The following is a 15,458-nucleotide window of genomic DNA, read 5'->3' on the forward strand; positions in this document are numbered from 1 at the left end:
CGATGCCCCCAGGGACACTAATAATTAGAAGTTTGCTATCTCCTCCTGCGTACTCAGGGACAAGTTCACTCACATCCTTATGTGGCAGCCTTCCGGAGGATGGGTGTGGTCCATAATCCACCCACGTCTGCCCCTTCAACCACTCTTTCCAGAAGTCTCCAAGACAAAGCTGCCTCTCTTCTAGGAGTGTTGAGGTTCCTGTGTACAAAGCTGGAGACCTGTAAAATCTTCAAGGGGTTAAACTGCAATGTCTCCAGTCCCTGCCACCCCCTCCTATGTATGAGAAGGAAGGGCCAGAGCACACCTTTCCACAGCACTGTGTCACACATTGTCACTAGGACGCTGACACAGCTAATACCCTTAGTTTCGCAGAAGACAGTTTCTACTGCTGCAACATACTCTCCCTCTACTGGAGTAAAAGGTTGTCCCCCCGCCCACACCCCAGCAAGGCTGGGGAAAAGGCACCTCCATTTCCCACAGGCTCTTCCCTCTCGCACACACCCAAACATGTCACCTACTCTATGTCATGACATCCCATGGACATGTTTTTCTCTTGGGCTCACTCAGGACCAGCCCCATTGCCTCCACAAAATTAAACTGAGGGCCACGTACATGGAATAGATGGTCTCCAGGTGTGTAAGTTTCCATCCTTTGGATATTTCAACACAAGGAGCTTTATCTTTCATATTCTGCTTCTCTAAGGGCAAATTTACAATCACCAGTACTTTTTGTTGATGCCTATAGGATGTCTGAGAGTACATATGAGCAATGCGCTCACATCTCAGCACAGAGTCATTCCTCCTGGGGCCCTGCTCCGGGCCAGGCTGCTGGGTCTGTCTAAGACCCCTTCTGCAGCACCAGCGAACTGAACAGTAAACCAGAGGTTGTCATTCCTCCATGCTTCATATTCTGTAGGTATGATCTTTTATATTATGTATCAGACAAGTTAGGGACTTTTAATTATATTAAAACAAAATTATATAAACTATAATAAAAACTAAACACCAGTTTTGCAATACTTTTAATAAATTAAAACCAAAAAAAAAAAGAATTCTAAGACCTAAATTTCAATGATGTGTTTCCTACAGGGAAGGCTCCTCTAGAAACTGACCCTGTGACTCTAAGAAAACAATACTACAATGATATTTATAACAATACTTTTGTATGTGGCTTTATCATGTATACAACCTATTTTCACATGTCTTTCAAAAGAGAGATATCAGAGTTTAATTATTTCTTTAAGATAAGTTTTTAAAGTTCTGATTTATCTGACTATACCATCTTGATTATTCCATGGAAAGCTGCAAACCCTGATTCCCTAGGCATTAATACCTCCTTGTCCCTTACTTTTAAGACACTGATCATCTTTATACAAAATTTTTATCTTGAAACAATCTGGAAATTTAATGGAACTGGAACATGTGGGAATTTTTTCTCTCAAAAATTTTTCTTTCAAGACATTTTTAAAAGTTACAAATCACTATCAATATTTTTAAATGTTTCAGAATGAAAGTATGTTACCTAGATTATGTGATCTTGACATTTACTTATTTTATCAGCCAAAGAGAATTACACTGACTAGCATAATAATGAGTGACATGTACATGATAAGAAAATATCTCTTTGCATATAACAGTTGGCCTGAAATTAATTCAGATACTCTTCATTTTCACTAAAAAAATATATCCTACTCTCAGACTACTTTTGGGGATTAATTCTATAGGAATGATCAGATAAGCACACAGATATATTTTATATATACAAAAGTATTCATATGAACACTATTTGTAATGGTGAAAAATTATAAATAACTTATATGTTTAATAGGGAATGGATTATATAAATTATGGTCAATCCATACGATGTAAGTCTATGCAGTCATTAAAGAGACGATGTAAATCAGGATTCATTGACACAGAAAGATGCTTATGTTGTGTGTTTAATAAGAAAGCACATTTAGTTCCATTCTTTTTACATGGAGTTGAATGTAAGTATGACTGTAAGTTGCTGTGTGTGCAGAGAGGGGACTGAGGATTCATTCACCAAAATGTTAATAACGTGTTATTTCTGGATGGTATGATTTTTATTTTATTTTTATCCTTTTCTGTAATTGAATTTTTTTACAATGACTGTGTCATTTTTTATAATCCAAAAATAAAAGCCATTTTCAGTTCTAGCTATTTTTTTAAAGATAGGCTTTAATCCATTTGTGAGGAAGAACCATGATTGGATTCAAAATACTGCACTTCAAGATGTGGAGCTAAACTAATCCAGTGCAAGTTTACCAAGGACTATCTCCTTTTTCTCTTTGACACATTTTACACAAATGAGAGGCGTTTAAAGAATAGATGAAGAATATCAAGCACATTCCCTCTTCTCTGTCAAATTAAAATTTGTTGTATAAGTGAACAGGTAGGTCAGAATGAGTGGTTTTAATCTATGAGATAATCTCTATCCACCGTCTCTCTGGGGTTTCTAAGTAGGGTAAGGAAAACAAAGCTTAAAGGCTGTAAATCATGTCAGATCCAGAGTTTGAGTAAATAAGTTAGATTTATAAAAACATCAATTGTATTTAAATCCATGAATTCTTAATGATATTTTAAAAACATGTTGATTACATTTGTGTATGCTAGGGAACTACCTCTTTATTTAGAAAAATAATAAGGAAAGAATAAAGCATTTACCAAAAAAAAAAAAAAAATCAGAAAATGAATAAGGAAAAAAAAAAGCATTTACCAAAAAAAAAAAAAAAATCAGAAAATGCTGAATCCAGTAGTAATTCACTGCAGTACAATTTTAAGCATTAAAAAAGTAAAATCTAGCCAAAAAGCACATTAAATTGATACCATTTTGAGAGTTTTTGTTTTACTCATTTATTTATTTATTTATTACATATACGTCCTGCAAATTATGGTTTGGAGAAATGAGAATTAAAGTCCGATAAAAATGCTGTATAAAGAAATGCCCTTCCAGAAAATACTGCTTTATTTTTCAAGTTAACAGAGAAAATATGACCATTCATGGGTGTTTTCTTTCATCTTTTACCTTTTTTTAAAAAAATATTTATTTATTTATTTTTGGCTGCATTGGGCCTTCGTTGCTGCATGCAGGCTTTCTCTAGTTGCAGAGAGTGGGGGCTACTCTGTTGCGGTGCGCGGGCTTCTCATTGCTGTGGCTTCTCTTGTTGTGGAGCACAGGCTCTAGGTGCGAGGGCTTCAGTAGTTGTGGCTCATGGGCTCTAGAGAGCAGGCTCAGTAGTTGTGGCACATGGACTTAGCTGCTCCGCAGCATGTGGGATCTTCCTGGACCAGGAATCGAACCTGTGTCACCTGCGTTGGCAGGCGGATTCTTAACCACTGCGCCACCAGGGAAGTCCCTCATCTTTTATCTTCTTGATTTAAAATAGACCCTAGCTAAAAGGAACCTTAAAATTACATATTCTAAATCTTTCCTTTTATAAATAGAGAAATTGAGTCAGACAATTTTAGTTAAGGTCACAGAGTAAAGTCAAGTTAGACCAATGCCTAAAATTCAGGCCTCCTGATTTCCAGTCCAATCAATGGTCTTTTCACTGAACCTCTTGAATTGGCATCTGGTAACTACATAATATCAAATAAAAATAGGAACACATACACATATAAAGCATATATATCACTCTTCTAATTACCCTTTAAACAAATTGCTCATTAAAAAAGCATCAGATAAAGCTTCAGCATAATCAGGCTTTTCAGTAGTTGCCATTCTCACACTAAAGAATAGAAGATATACATTTACTCATTCATTCATTTATTCAACAACCTTTTAATAAGAATATGGCTTAAGTACCTAGTTACACATATGTGTATGTCATTCACCTTGAAGAGCACTGTTTTAGAAGATGCCAAGAGCTAGGCTCCTGCTTTCAAAGAGTAAGGTGACAATATAAGTGTGGAAGATGCAAACTTTTAAACTAGAAATACCAATGAGAAAGAAGCTTCTTTATCATAGCCTTTAGCTCTACCAAAACAATAATATTTGTTTGCTAAGTACAAAATAGGAAGGCATACTGTGGTCTGAAGTCACTCTTTGCTACTCTAGCTCCAGGAGCCTGGGGCCTGAGTAAGAGCCATGGTTTGACCACAGTGTGAGTACTTCTAAAGGAAGAATGCCATTGTTTCATGCTGTGCTACCCTGCCATCCCAGTCCCCTGCTCCCTGCCCTTTACCCTCTTCTTTAATCCTGTGGCAGAATCATGTCCTGGCTCCTACTTGCCTTTGATACAGATTCTGAACCACTCATTTATCCTTATCATTCAAAACATTTATCCTTCAAGCTTCTGATAAAATTTATGAACTTCCTCAAACAATGTGTACTTGCTTTCAACTGAATGCAATTTTATCCCTTACTGAATTAAAAAGGAGAATCATTATTAATCAGTCAATTAAAAAATAATAGTCTTTATTGCATACCTACTATGTGCCTGGGAGAAATAAATATAAACATTCCATTGCAGAAAAGATCATGGGCAAAGTCATAGAGACCTGGGAGAAGAATTAACATGTCAAGTTCAGGAGAAAATGAGAACAGCCTCCCCGGAAGAAGCAAGCTGCTCAGACCAGAGACAGTGATAGGAGGCAAAGGGCCTTAAAAACCTTGAAAAGGAGTTTCTATAAGAGAAGGCCTGGACTGTGGAAACACACTCCTGGAAAGTAATTCTCCATACTTGTTCATCTCAGCTCTGAATCAAAAAATCCAGCATGTTTTTATCTTTCCATGAAAATCAATTAAGAAAGAGAAATGTATGCAGAACTTTCTCTCTCTCTCTCTCTCTCTCTCTCTCTCTCACACACACACACACACACACACGCACATGATATCATTCCTTTTCTCTTCTGCAGATAAGGCAACATCAGATTAGGTGTCTTGCTTAGGAAGCTATAGGGGGAAAGAGAGGCATAAAAAGAATAGAGAGATTCTTTATAGATAAAGAATGAGAATTAAGAGAATGGGGGCAGTGAAGACAGAGAAGAAGGAATTTTCCTTCTCAAATAAGAAAAAGAAACAGAGGGTAAGAGAAGTTGAGGGTAATAAAAAACAGAATGGAAGACATCATAATGGGATCCTTAATTGAATTTGTGTCTACTCTCAGTCCTGCGCCTGCAGCTGAAGGAAACCCTTGGTAACTCACTCAACATGAAGCTACATGGTCATTTTGGCACAGAAGAAGCAGACAGCGATGAGCTTTCTCTCCCAGATTGCAGCTCTGCCTCAGGATGAAATTGTTCTGACCAACATTTCCCCATCTGGCAGGCAGGCGGCCAAAAGATTGGAGACCTGAAAATGGGTCACTGCGTTTTGACTCCCTGCAGCAGGCCATACATGTAATGTAATATTTACACAATTCAATCTAATAGCCGTCATGCTGAGCACCATCCAGTGGAAAATGTTATGTTTTTCATGAAAGAAATAAAAATAAAGGTGACTGCTATGGTAGTACCTGACTCCCAAGGCCTAAGCCTTTCACAAACTTTTTCATTTTAGCTTGATCTTGACTGATGAAAATAACTTTCCACTGTTTGAAAAGCTAAAAATACACAGAGTTTAACTACTATCATTTACTTAGAAAAAGCAGCCTTATATAGTAACAACTTCTAATTTAGAAGACAAGAGTGGGGGGTTGGGAGGAGGGACTGAAATGCTCATTAGCCTTCCCCAAAGGCCCTGGCACAGAGTTTTCCTGACTATTCAGAGATCAGCGTCCTATATTTACTTACCAGGGACAATTTATTTTTCTTTTATATTTTCAAAGCACTTGAAATGATTCCTTCTCTTTGTGATGATTTCCATATGCTGTTTCCAATGAAAGGACGATGGCTTACTGAGTGAACATAAGGCCACATTCTGAAACCATTACATGCCATCTCACAGGGAGAGATCCTGAGGACTGCAGAAACCCTTCTTATGATACTGAGATCCGGATCTCAAAAGGCATTGCAAAGAAGACAGCAGATAACCCTTCAATTTTATAAAGGTTGGTTAAATAAAATTAGAATAACCGCAAATGTGATAGCAGTAATTTTTAAAAACCCTTGAATGTTTCCTGTGTGTTAAGTAATTTGCATGCTCAATTTCTAACCCTGAGAACAATCCTTGGAGCTAGGTGCTAACACTATCCCCATTTTATAAATGAGAGAACTGAAGCCCAGAGACTAATATGATTGAAAGAGTCAGAGTTTACTTGCTCTAAACAGAGCTCAACATAAATATAGGCAAATAATTCTTCATGCCTTGAGGTATTTTCCTTTTAAAAATCTGTACTCAGAAGAAATCAGCACAACACTGTAAATCAACTATACTCCAATAAAAAAAAAATCTGTACTATTTTTAAGCGGGACAATCATTTTATTTGGCCTTGTAAAATGTATAACTTAAGGGTTTACTGCCTCAAGCTGATTAAACTGCATAACAAAGAAATCTTGACTTGTAATAAATACTTACAAACATTTTGTGAAATGTTGCATTTTATCAACAATGAAAAATTGCCCTGGGTAAAAGAATCATCACAAATAGTTTATTTAGCTTTTGTGCTCTTAACTTTCATTTGATATCTGGAGTACAAGAGATCGGATTACCACTTTTCTTAATTTCTGAAGAAAATAAATTTGTGTAGAAGACAGTTACTTCCTCCTCTAATTAAAATAATAATAACAACGACAGACTCCTTTACTGCATGATTACTCTGTGTCAAGTATTATCTTAATATACAATCTTTTAAAAGTATCACAAGACATATTATTAACTGATTCCTTGGATCTCAGATTCCTCACCTGTAAAACTGGTGACATTTTTAATCTACAAAAACAGCAATTCCATTACACAGTATGCTATTTTACAGATAAGGAAACTGAGGCTCAGAAAAATGTGTTTAAACCTACACGGTAAGTGGTAGCCAGCATTAAAATGCTCGTATCCTTTCAATGGGTCAGTTTCCAAATAATATCTAAATAAGATCATCTTTTTTTTGAAGGAGAAATGAAATTAAGACAAACTAGAAAATATAATAAAATTCTTTGCTCTAGGTCTGACACTGAAGTCAAAATAAACAGGATCTATGTATCAAATTCTATTTGACACTCCTTAAATTCTTCTTCTCTCACTGGGATAATCAATGTCAGAGGAAGAGGAAAGGTTAATAGAATTTTTAACCAAACATCTACATAAGAAGTGGTAGTAATAATTCATTTAAATAAAGTGTTCTAAAGACCGGCCAGTAGGCTGTTACATTATGAAAAACTGAAATGGATGAAGAGGAACTGTGAAGAAAACAGCTCAAAGTCATTCTCTAGGACCAGTATGTTAATCATCTAATGATGGGAACATAACGTCATGGTCAGGGTTCCCAGGAGAGAGTTTTTCATATTTATCACTGTGAAAGACTGGACTTCTTATAGCAATTTCTCATGGAAATGTGTGCCAGCTACACTGGCGTCTTCACAGTTCCTTGAATGTGCCAAGCATGCTTCTGTCCCAGGGCTCTTGTACTTGTACTGCCCTATGCCTGGAAGGCTTCCCCCACTATCTGCCAAGCCAACTGGAACTCCCATGGACTTTTATTTTCAACTAAAAAATGAGAAGGAGCTCTAACTAATGTTTAATCTACTTTCATATATGGATTGACACCAGTACCCTGGTCCAGTCTGGTCCAGATAGTTATGAGTTTCATGTAGTACTTGAGGTGATGCCACCGAACAGGGGACAGGGGCTCCTAACACGGCAGAGGGGAAAGAGGCTTCCTCATATGTTCATTGTCTTGCAATATATTATGTTTTACGGTGCTTGATTAAATGAATTTCCATGTTATTATCTAGTTTTAACCCTCACAAAATGACACAAGTTTAAAATATTCCTGAAAGGCAGCTATTGATTAAAGATAACATTTACATTTCAGGCACAAGAGAAAAAAATATATATTCCTTCAGAAACTCTTCATCAGCCATGTAGCGAGATTAAACACCATTACTGTTTAATCATATGTGACAGGTAGGTAAAGTATTCAAAATTACCAAGAACACTATTTGGAATACGGATTTATATCCACTGTTGTCAGAGAGGAACTTTGCCTTATTGTGCTCTATGATATCAGCTAGTGTTAGTATGAAGTAGTCAGGACTAAGATATTTCATAACCAAGCATCCAGAGCATGAAAAACTTCCAGATTTGTTTTTTTTTTAACAGTGGTTGAAGTCAGGCAATACTCGATTTAAAACATTACAGAATTAAACCAAATGATAATGTTTAGAAAGCTTCTCATGGATGCATTTTAAAATGGTTAAAATAATACAATATGGCAACAGACCGAGATAGATTTTTTATCAGCAAATATTGTTGAAGATGTAAAGAAAAACCAGGAAATTGGTAGAAATAATATTAGACCAACCTACAAGTTGGAGGAGTTTTGCTGTAAAGTTAAATAAAAGAACATATGTTTCTGGTATATCCCAGCCTATAGTATTTTCTTGATTCTATTTCAATACTGAAATAGATGAAGAACTACTCCTTTGGAGAGCCGATACAGAAAAATACTGGAGATAAGTTCTCAAAATAAACGAATTCTTTAATTTTTTTAAAAAATCAATGTTTTATGGGAAAAATGTAAATAAAACCACTGATGAAGTAGCTGCCTTAACAAGGATTAACAAAGAAAAGATTCTAGGGTAGGTTATGAAGTGCCACACATAAAATTCATTCAGTACATTATTTGTAGGCAAGTTAAGTTGAAGAGAGAAGCAAAATAAATGGAAGACAAAAGTGCTGCAGGATGTCATCAATATGGTTAATTGAATAAAAACTCACATTTAATAAATACTGGAATCTATAAAGCATGTTGCAGTGATATCGGGAGTACAGGGGGTCGTTCAGAGCATGCACTTTGGTGTCCAACTGGCCTCTGTCCTAGGCCTGCCTGGACCTGCTCTACAACCTTAGTTATTCACCTAACTCCTCTAAGACTCAGTTTTCCCGTCTGTGAAAAAAAAGGGTAGTTAAGCCTACTGTGAATGATATAATACATAAAGCACTTAATTGTACAGAGATTTTTTTTAATGTTATAGTTATTTTGATGATATGATGGGGAGACTTTGAAGTATTTTTAGAAGTGGTATAACAGGTGATTTAGAACAATCTCTCTGGTAGCTCTCTGTATCATGAACCTGAGGAATGTGAAACCCAAAGCAGGGAGACAGTTAAAAGGCCAAGGTAGTTATCGAAGAGACAGCTAGTGAAGGCCTGAGCTGAAGGAGTGGGAGTAGACACACCGAGCAGGAAGTGAGTGAGCTACTGAGAAGGTAAATTCAGTACAGCCAGTTTCCACCTCAGTGCGTTGATTTCATACCCCTTTAATGTGTCTTAAGCTACATGGTAAAATTCTCAAACATGGTCCTACTGCTAGAAAATTTTTGCTTCAAAAATAAAGTAGCATGCATATATACACTAATATATATAAAATGGATAACTAATAAGCACCTGCTGTATAAAAAATACATAAAATTCAAAATAAAAAAGTAAAGTAGCATGGAATTCCCTGGTGGTCCAGTGGTTGGGACTTGGCACTTTCACTACCATGGCCTGGGTTCAATCCCTGGTCAGGGAACTAAGATCCCGTAATCTGCAGAGCACAGCCAAAGACAAAAACAAATAATAATAATAAAAGTAGCATGTCATATTTGTTAAGAAGACATGGGAAATCTGATTAGAAAAAAATTTTTAAATCTATCCTTCAGAAGACAGAATTATGAAAGTTTCTAGTCTGTTTCTATTTCATTTCCTAAATTATTTGTTCCAGAAACAAAAGTTTCAAATAGTGATCTGACACTAATTTAAATTAGTGAAAATATACTTAAAGTCAGAACAGAAGAAGTAGGTGTAGTTTATGGGACCACAAAAATCTTTCCACCATGGTCTGTTGAGGTCTTTCTTCCCTTCTTAACTGGCTGTTCAAACTACACTGAACCCCAAAATGTGTGTAGGAGCTTAGAAGACAAACCCCAGAGTCAAACTGGGCGAACCCCAGGTCTGCCCCTACCTACCTGTGTGACCCAAAGAAGTCACTTAACCACTTTCTGCCTCTGTAATGGGGATCTTAAATGGGGGTAACCTCACAGGATTCTCCATTATATTTAAAAGGTGATCAAAGAATTGTCCAGTACCCAGTAAACATTAATATGAGTTTCTTAAAATTATCTCCAGAAGGCACTAAGATGTTGGGAGGGAAATGATACTCTGAACATTATTATAGATTTCTTCTGGAAAAAATAATCTGTGTCCTAAAACGGTGAAATTCAAGCCAGGTAAGTTTTGATAAAGGAAGGAGTATTGCCTAAGTAGGATCAGATAGAACACAAACACATAGTTATGTTCAGGAAAAGTCATCCACTACATTGTTTTATCAGAAACAAAAGTTTCTGATACTTTTGTTTCAGAAAACTTTTGTTTCACACTGCTTCCAAAGAAAAGTGGAAAAGCTAGTCTTGGGTGAGTAAGATTATAAAAAACCAAAAACCAGTGGATAGGAAAACTATTTGTTACATAATCAAGTGACACAATCTTTCATTTATAATGTTTCAAAGAGTAAATCCACCACATTTTTTAGTACTTTATCTGAAACACACCAGATTTATACACAAGTTAAGGAAAACTACATCCAGACCGTCATAACACAAAACTATATCTACTATCGCTGATGATCTGCCACATGCCAATGGATTTCACAAAGACTTTGAAGATACAGTTTGTTGAGAATGTGGCCATTTCTGCTTTTTAATAATAAGAAAAGAATGGTAAATAATTCAGAAAAATTAAGTGCCTAAGATAATTCAATACTGTAAATATGTTATCACTGAGGTGGTCAAACAATGAAATATTCCCCAAAGAGCGAATGTTATATCTGTTTCTCAGATGAGCTTTTAACTTCATGAAGTTGTTTACTCTTTCAGATTATTTAATGAAGCTGATGCAGGAATTCTCCATTTCCTTTTACAAAAACCTCATGGCATTTGGTTTCATCATGAATCTGTTAGAACAGACACAATAAACATTTTAGAGTCCATCTATTTTTCAGGTTTATTTACAAGCAAACCAGTTCCCTTTCCAGTCTTGTCTCTCATTGCACGTTAGCTCAGAGATGCGTTTCCTGTAATCCTTACAGGAAGATTATAAAAACCCCTAACGGGCCCTCAGGCCCATTAAAAGAAGAAATCATTACAAATGCTTTTAAAGATCAAATCTTAGATTGGTGACATTCTGATACAATTCTGTATCGAAGTCACTGCAATGTTCAGCATTACTAAATGATATCCTGTTCTCTTATCCAGGATGATGCAGAGAGTGATATGATGCCCCTGCTAGAGGGAAAGAATTATATTTGACTTAAGGCTCTTTTATATAAGATTTTTTTCAAATAATTTTTTTCAGAATCAGTTTTTTTCATCTATAAACTGAGAATAATAAAACTTTGTCTACCCCACCAGTATCAAAGGAGATAATATATGTTAACACACTAAGACGATTGTAGGATAAACAAATGAAGTATTTGTAGCCAAATATATAAATTAGCTTATATTCCTCAATACATTAACTAACAGAGGGAGCTAAATTATTTTGGAAGCTGACCTGTCTTTAAAAACCATTACCATGAAAAATATGCAAATGTTATCCAGTTAGGTATAATGTGTATGTCCCAATGATATTACATACTGACTTTTGGAATTTGCAGTATGAATTTATTTAAAAAAAAACCAATCACCTTTATACCCAATAAAAGTTTAATACCCAATAAAAGTTCAGAGTACTTCTAACTTGAGAGTTCTAGCCTCTAATAGGTGTTCAAGAAATAGGTGTTCAAGAAACACCTCTTTAGACTTAACCAAAGGTATGCATCTGCCTAATAACGAAATGCATCCCAGGTTACAAAGTACTGATTCACATTCAACAAAAGAAGAAGAAAAGGAAAAAGAAGTAGTTTACAGTTCATTAAGCTCAAAGTCAGATTTTCATGCATTCTACCTGGAAACAATAGCTTCAACATGGTCAATGGAAGTCATATGAGTTGGTGATAAGTTTTCAATCTAACACACATCAAGTATGTGTGATTGATAATATGAACCTGTATGATGGAACTAATGTTTTTGAGGAGTGCCTATCATTCTGTTATAAATGTGAAACTATTTTATTTCTTTTAGTAACTGCTTTTGACTACTATTATAAAACCAAATCCCTCCCTTAATAATACTTTGGTCAGATCCCATGCATTTCTGGTGGCTTTTGGTTATTAAAACGGTCTAGTCCGATTACAGCTTTGATCTAACACCTAACTCTAATTCTCCCTAAGCACGGTGGCTGGCTTGTGGCTCCAGGGCTTGGCAAGAGGAGGAAAGTGCTGTCTGCCCTTTACCAGCCTCCCACCCACTCCTCCCAGGTTGAAGGCAGGAGGGAAGGCTGGAGAAGGAGGGGGAAGGTAGATCTATTTATTCATAACTGAATGAGGCGGCATTTCTCTCTTTCTTGGTTTTTGTGCTTCTCTGGTTAATGTTGAGTGGCCATCACTGTCCTCTCTGCAGCCGGTGTCCAAATGCGGGGACACTTGTGTGGTTCCTTCTAGGAGCCCTGGAGGGCTTTGCCCTGCATAGTTCCCTAACACAGGAAATAGGGCTCCTGTCCAGCACTTCTCTAGCCCTTCCAAGCCCCCAATGCCAGCTTGTTCCTGCCAGCCCCTGGCTAAGAGCTTGGCCTTTCTGGGTAGGCCAAGCAAGATGGCTCAAGTCCTGCCAATGACTTTCTGTGATATTCATTCATCCATGGGAAATGCAAGGATCCTTGCCTTACTAAATGGACAGGTTCCTATTCATTCTCTCTCTGTTTCTCTCTCCTTTTCCCTCCTGCATCTTTCTCCAGTTTTATTCCCCCCACCTTCCTCTCCCTACCCCCATCCCACTGTTCACATAGGCACTAGGCAGGCCAGCAACTGCACTGACAAAGAAGACATCCTACCAGAGATGCACCTGGAACATTTCCTGGCATGTGACAAGGGCCTGATAAATGCGAGCTACATATGGACTATGTCTAGATAATGGCAAGGTTCGTGCATAGTCATAGTCATTATTTTATCTCATTGTCCTTCAACAAGTGATCTGTCTTAAAACATGCAATTCTAAAATAAAAATTTTATGTAACGTCTGCTTAATAGATTTAGCTAGTGTGCACGGATTTCTGTAAGCATAGCTATTTTTAGAATTTCTAAAAAGTGCTCAAAAAAATCAATAAATATTAAGTGATCAGTCATATTTACTAATAAAGATGTTCCTAGGTTTCCATTTGTAGTAAGGAGCATTTATCCTGAAATATACATATTTAAACATCACAATCTTTCCTATTTTTCCCTTTAAAAATAGCTATGTTTCTTGAATTATTCTATCTGAAACATTTTAGATACCTCACTGATGTCACTAAGGGATATGAATTATGTATTTGAATGTGCTTTGCCTAAATACTTTTATTCAAACGTTTAAAGAGAGGATATACAATAATAGATGAGAATCATTAAGTCCACCTTGCCTCATAAAATGGATGATTGTAATTTGTCATCTAAATTTTAATAAAGTTATTTGAAACTGGATTAAAATTCATTTTAATAAGTACCATAGTGGTCTATACTTTTGAAGAAAGCTTCCATTTCTTTATTTTAAATAAATTTATTTATTTATTTTTGGCTGCATTCAGTCTTCGTTGCTGTGTGCGGGCTTTCTCTAGTTGTGGCTGGGGGGCTACTCTTCGCTGCAGTGCCTGGACTTCTCATTGTGGTGGCTTATCTTGTTGCCGAGCACGGGCTCTAGGAACGCGGGCTAAAGTAGTTGTGGCTCACGGGCTCTAGAGCGCAGGCTCAGTAGTTGTGGCGCGACGGGCTTAGTTACTCCGCGGCATGTGGGATCTTCCCGGACCAGGGCTCGAACCCGTGAACCCTGCATTGGCAGGCGGATTCTTAACCACTGCACCACCAGGGAAGTTCCCCATTTCTAACCATTAAAACATGTAAAGAATAAACAGTCTAAACATTTTTTGTTCCTGATTCTCAAAATGTGAGTTATTTCTGAATCATTCATAAGATTTGTTTGCAAAACAAAAATTTCTCCCCATTTCTTTATGTGGAGATTTTCCAAAGTGATTTTCCAAGAGTATGTCCAGGGACATAGCCATGTAAGTAGATGTTCCAAATAAGAGAGTTTTGTAAAATAAAAGTGCTAACATACTTTTCATAAGGACATCTGCACAGACACAATGGGGTTTTATGTTGTAATTATGTCTGAATAAATTTGTTTCTGTGGATGATGTCTTGGAAATATACCTTGCAAGAGTACTGTTTTATGACTCTGTATTAGAAATGTTTGCTTCTCACCACATATATTTAGAACAGAAACTAAAAGATATATAAACATTTAAAAACCAGGGCAATGTTATTGATTATTTAGGGCCTTTTAGAAATTCAATTTATCTTGAAAACAAAGCAGAATTTTATGGCCTTGAGCTTCAATGTCAATGAAAATTTTTATTATTAATATTTCTGTTAGTGATCTTTAAAAGTTGGGGTTCACCTACAGTTCAGCCAGCGAGCCAAATACTAAAAACATTTGAATATCTTTCAAAAATGACTAAACATGTCACTAGAAGGATATTTACTGGGAATTATAAAGCTATTAAATTCTGATCATTCTTAATAATATTAGAATTACTTTTTTTTCTTTTTCTAAAAATATTAGGCTAGTTTTTCCTTTGCTATTTCAGCTTGCTAGATTTTCATTCTATATAGAATTATTGAAAATCTAAACACTAGATATTTACAATGAGCCAAAAATTTGTTGTTATCTAAAGAGCAGCTTTGTAGCATACCCATTTTAAGGGGCATGATTTAAGCACTGTGTGAAAATTTCTTTTTTTTGAAAATAACCTCTTCAGTTTCCAAACTATCCTTTTGCATGTTCTTCAAAACTGTGGGCATTTTGTTTGCCAGCAACCATCCCCTACTCAGCCTTTCTGTCTCTTTTCTATTCATCCTCCTACTTGGAGGTAACTTGGCTCTAATAAGTTTTAACCAGTCCTTGGAAAAGAAGAAAATCTATGCCAAGCAACATACACTTCACCTTGATCTCAATGAGAGACCTTTAATAGAATTGAGTTGACTTAATGTTTTGAGTGAAAAACAGTGATTCCAGTGAGGCCGTGGCCTTGATAACGTAGAAATTGGCAAGCACTTTGTTCCAAGGGTTTTTGGAAACAAATAATGCTAGTAATAAGAAATTAAATATAATAAGTTTTAATTAAATATAAAACCAGACCAAGAAAAGTGGGCATTGCCAAAGAAATTTAGAAATTATACCTTCTTTAGAAGGCTCTCTGGTCACTTTTATGTGTGGGGAAAAAACAATAGATTA

At 36.2% G+C, this 15,458-nt stretch overlaps 2 protein-coding genes across 8 annotated transcripts in view; one reads left to right on the forward strand and one right to left on the reverse strand.

Moving 5' to 3' along the window:
• The window catches only part of SYNPO2 (synaptopodin 2), a 170,489-nt gene that overhangs the window by 152,558 nt on the left and 2,473 nt on the right, over positions 1-15,458 (reverse strand). The window lies entirely within an intron of this gene.
• Positions 1-15,458, forward strand: part of LOC112399506 (uncharacterized) — a 130,752-nt gene that overhangs the window by 105,610 nt on the left and 9,684 nt on the right. The window contains exons 7-9 of one of the 5 annotated variants that reach the window (XM_024744712.1): positions 5,129-5,360; positions 5,846-6,010; positions 12,928-13,110. In XM_024744712.1, coding sequence (XP_024600480.1) covers positions 5,129-5,256 — 128 coding nt within the window. In that variant the 3' untranslated portion in view covers positions 5,257-5,360; positions 5,846-6,010; positions 12,928-13,110. Of the gene's footprint in view, positions 1-5,128; positions 5,361-5,845; positions 6,444-7,927; positions 8,013-12,927; positions 13,639-15,458 lie in introns of those variants that run through there. The other 4 variants (XM_024744711.1, XM_024744713.1, XM_024744715.1 and 1 more) reach the window with 4 other exon arrangements.

Source organism: Neophocaena asiaeorientalis, unplaced genomic scaffold (assembly GCF_003031525.2).
Source record: "Neophocaena asiaeorientalis asiaeorientalis breed wild unplaced genomic scaffold, Neophocaena_asiaeorientalis_V1.1 scaffold309, whole genome shotgun sequence".
In the NCBI taxonomy this organism is placed as follows: Eukaryota; Metazoa; Chordata; class Mammalia; order Artiodactyla; family Phocoenidae; genus Neophocaena; species Neophocaena asiaeorientalis.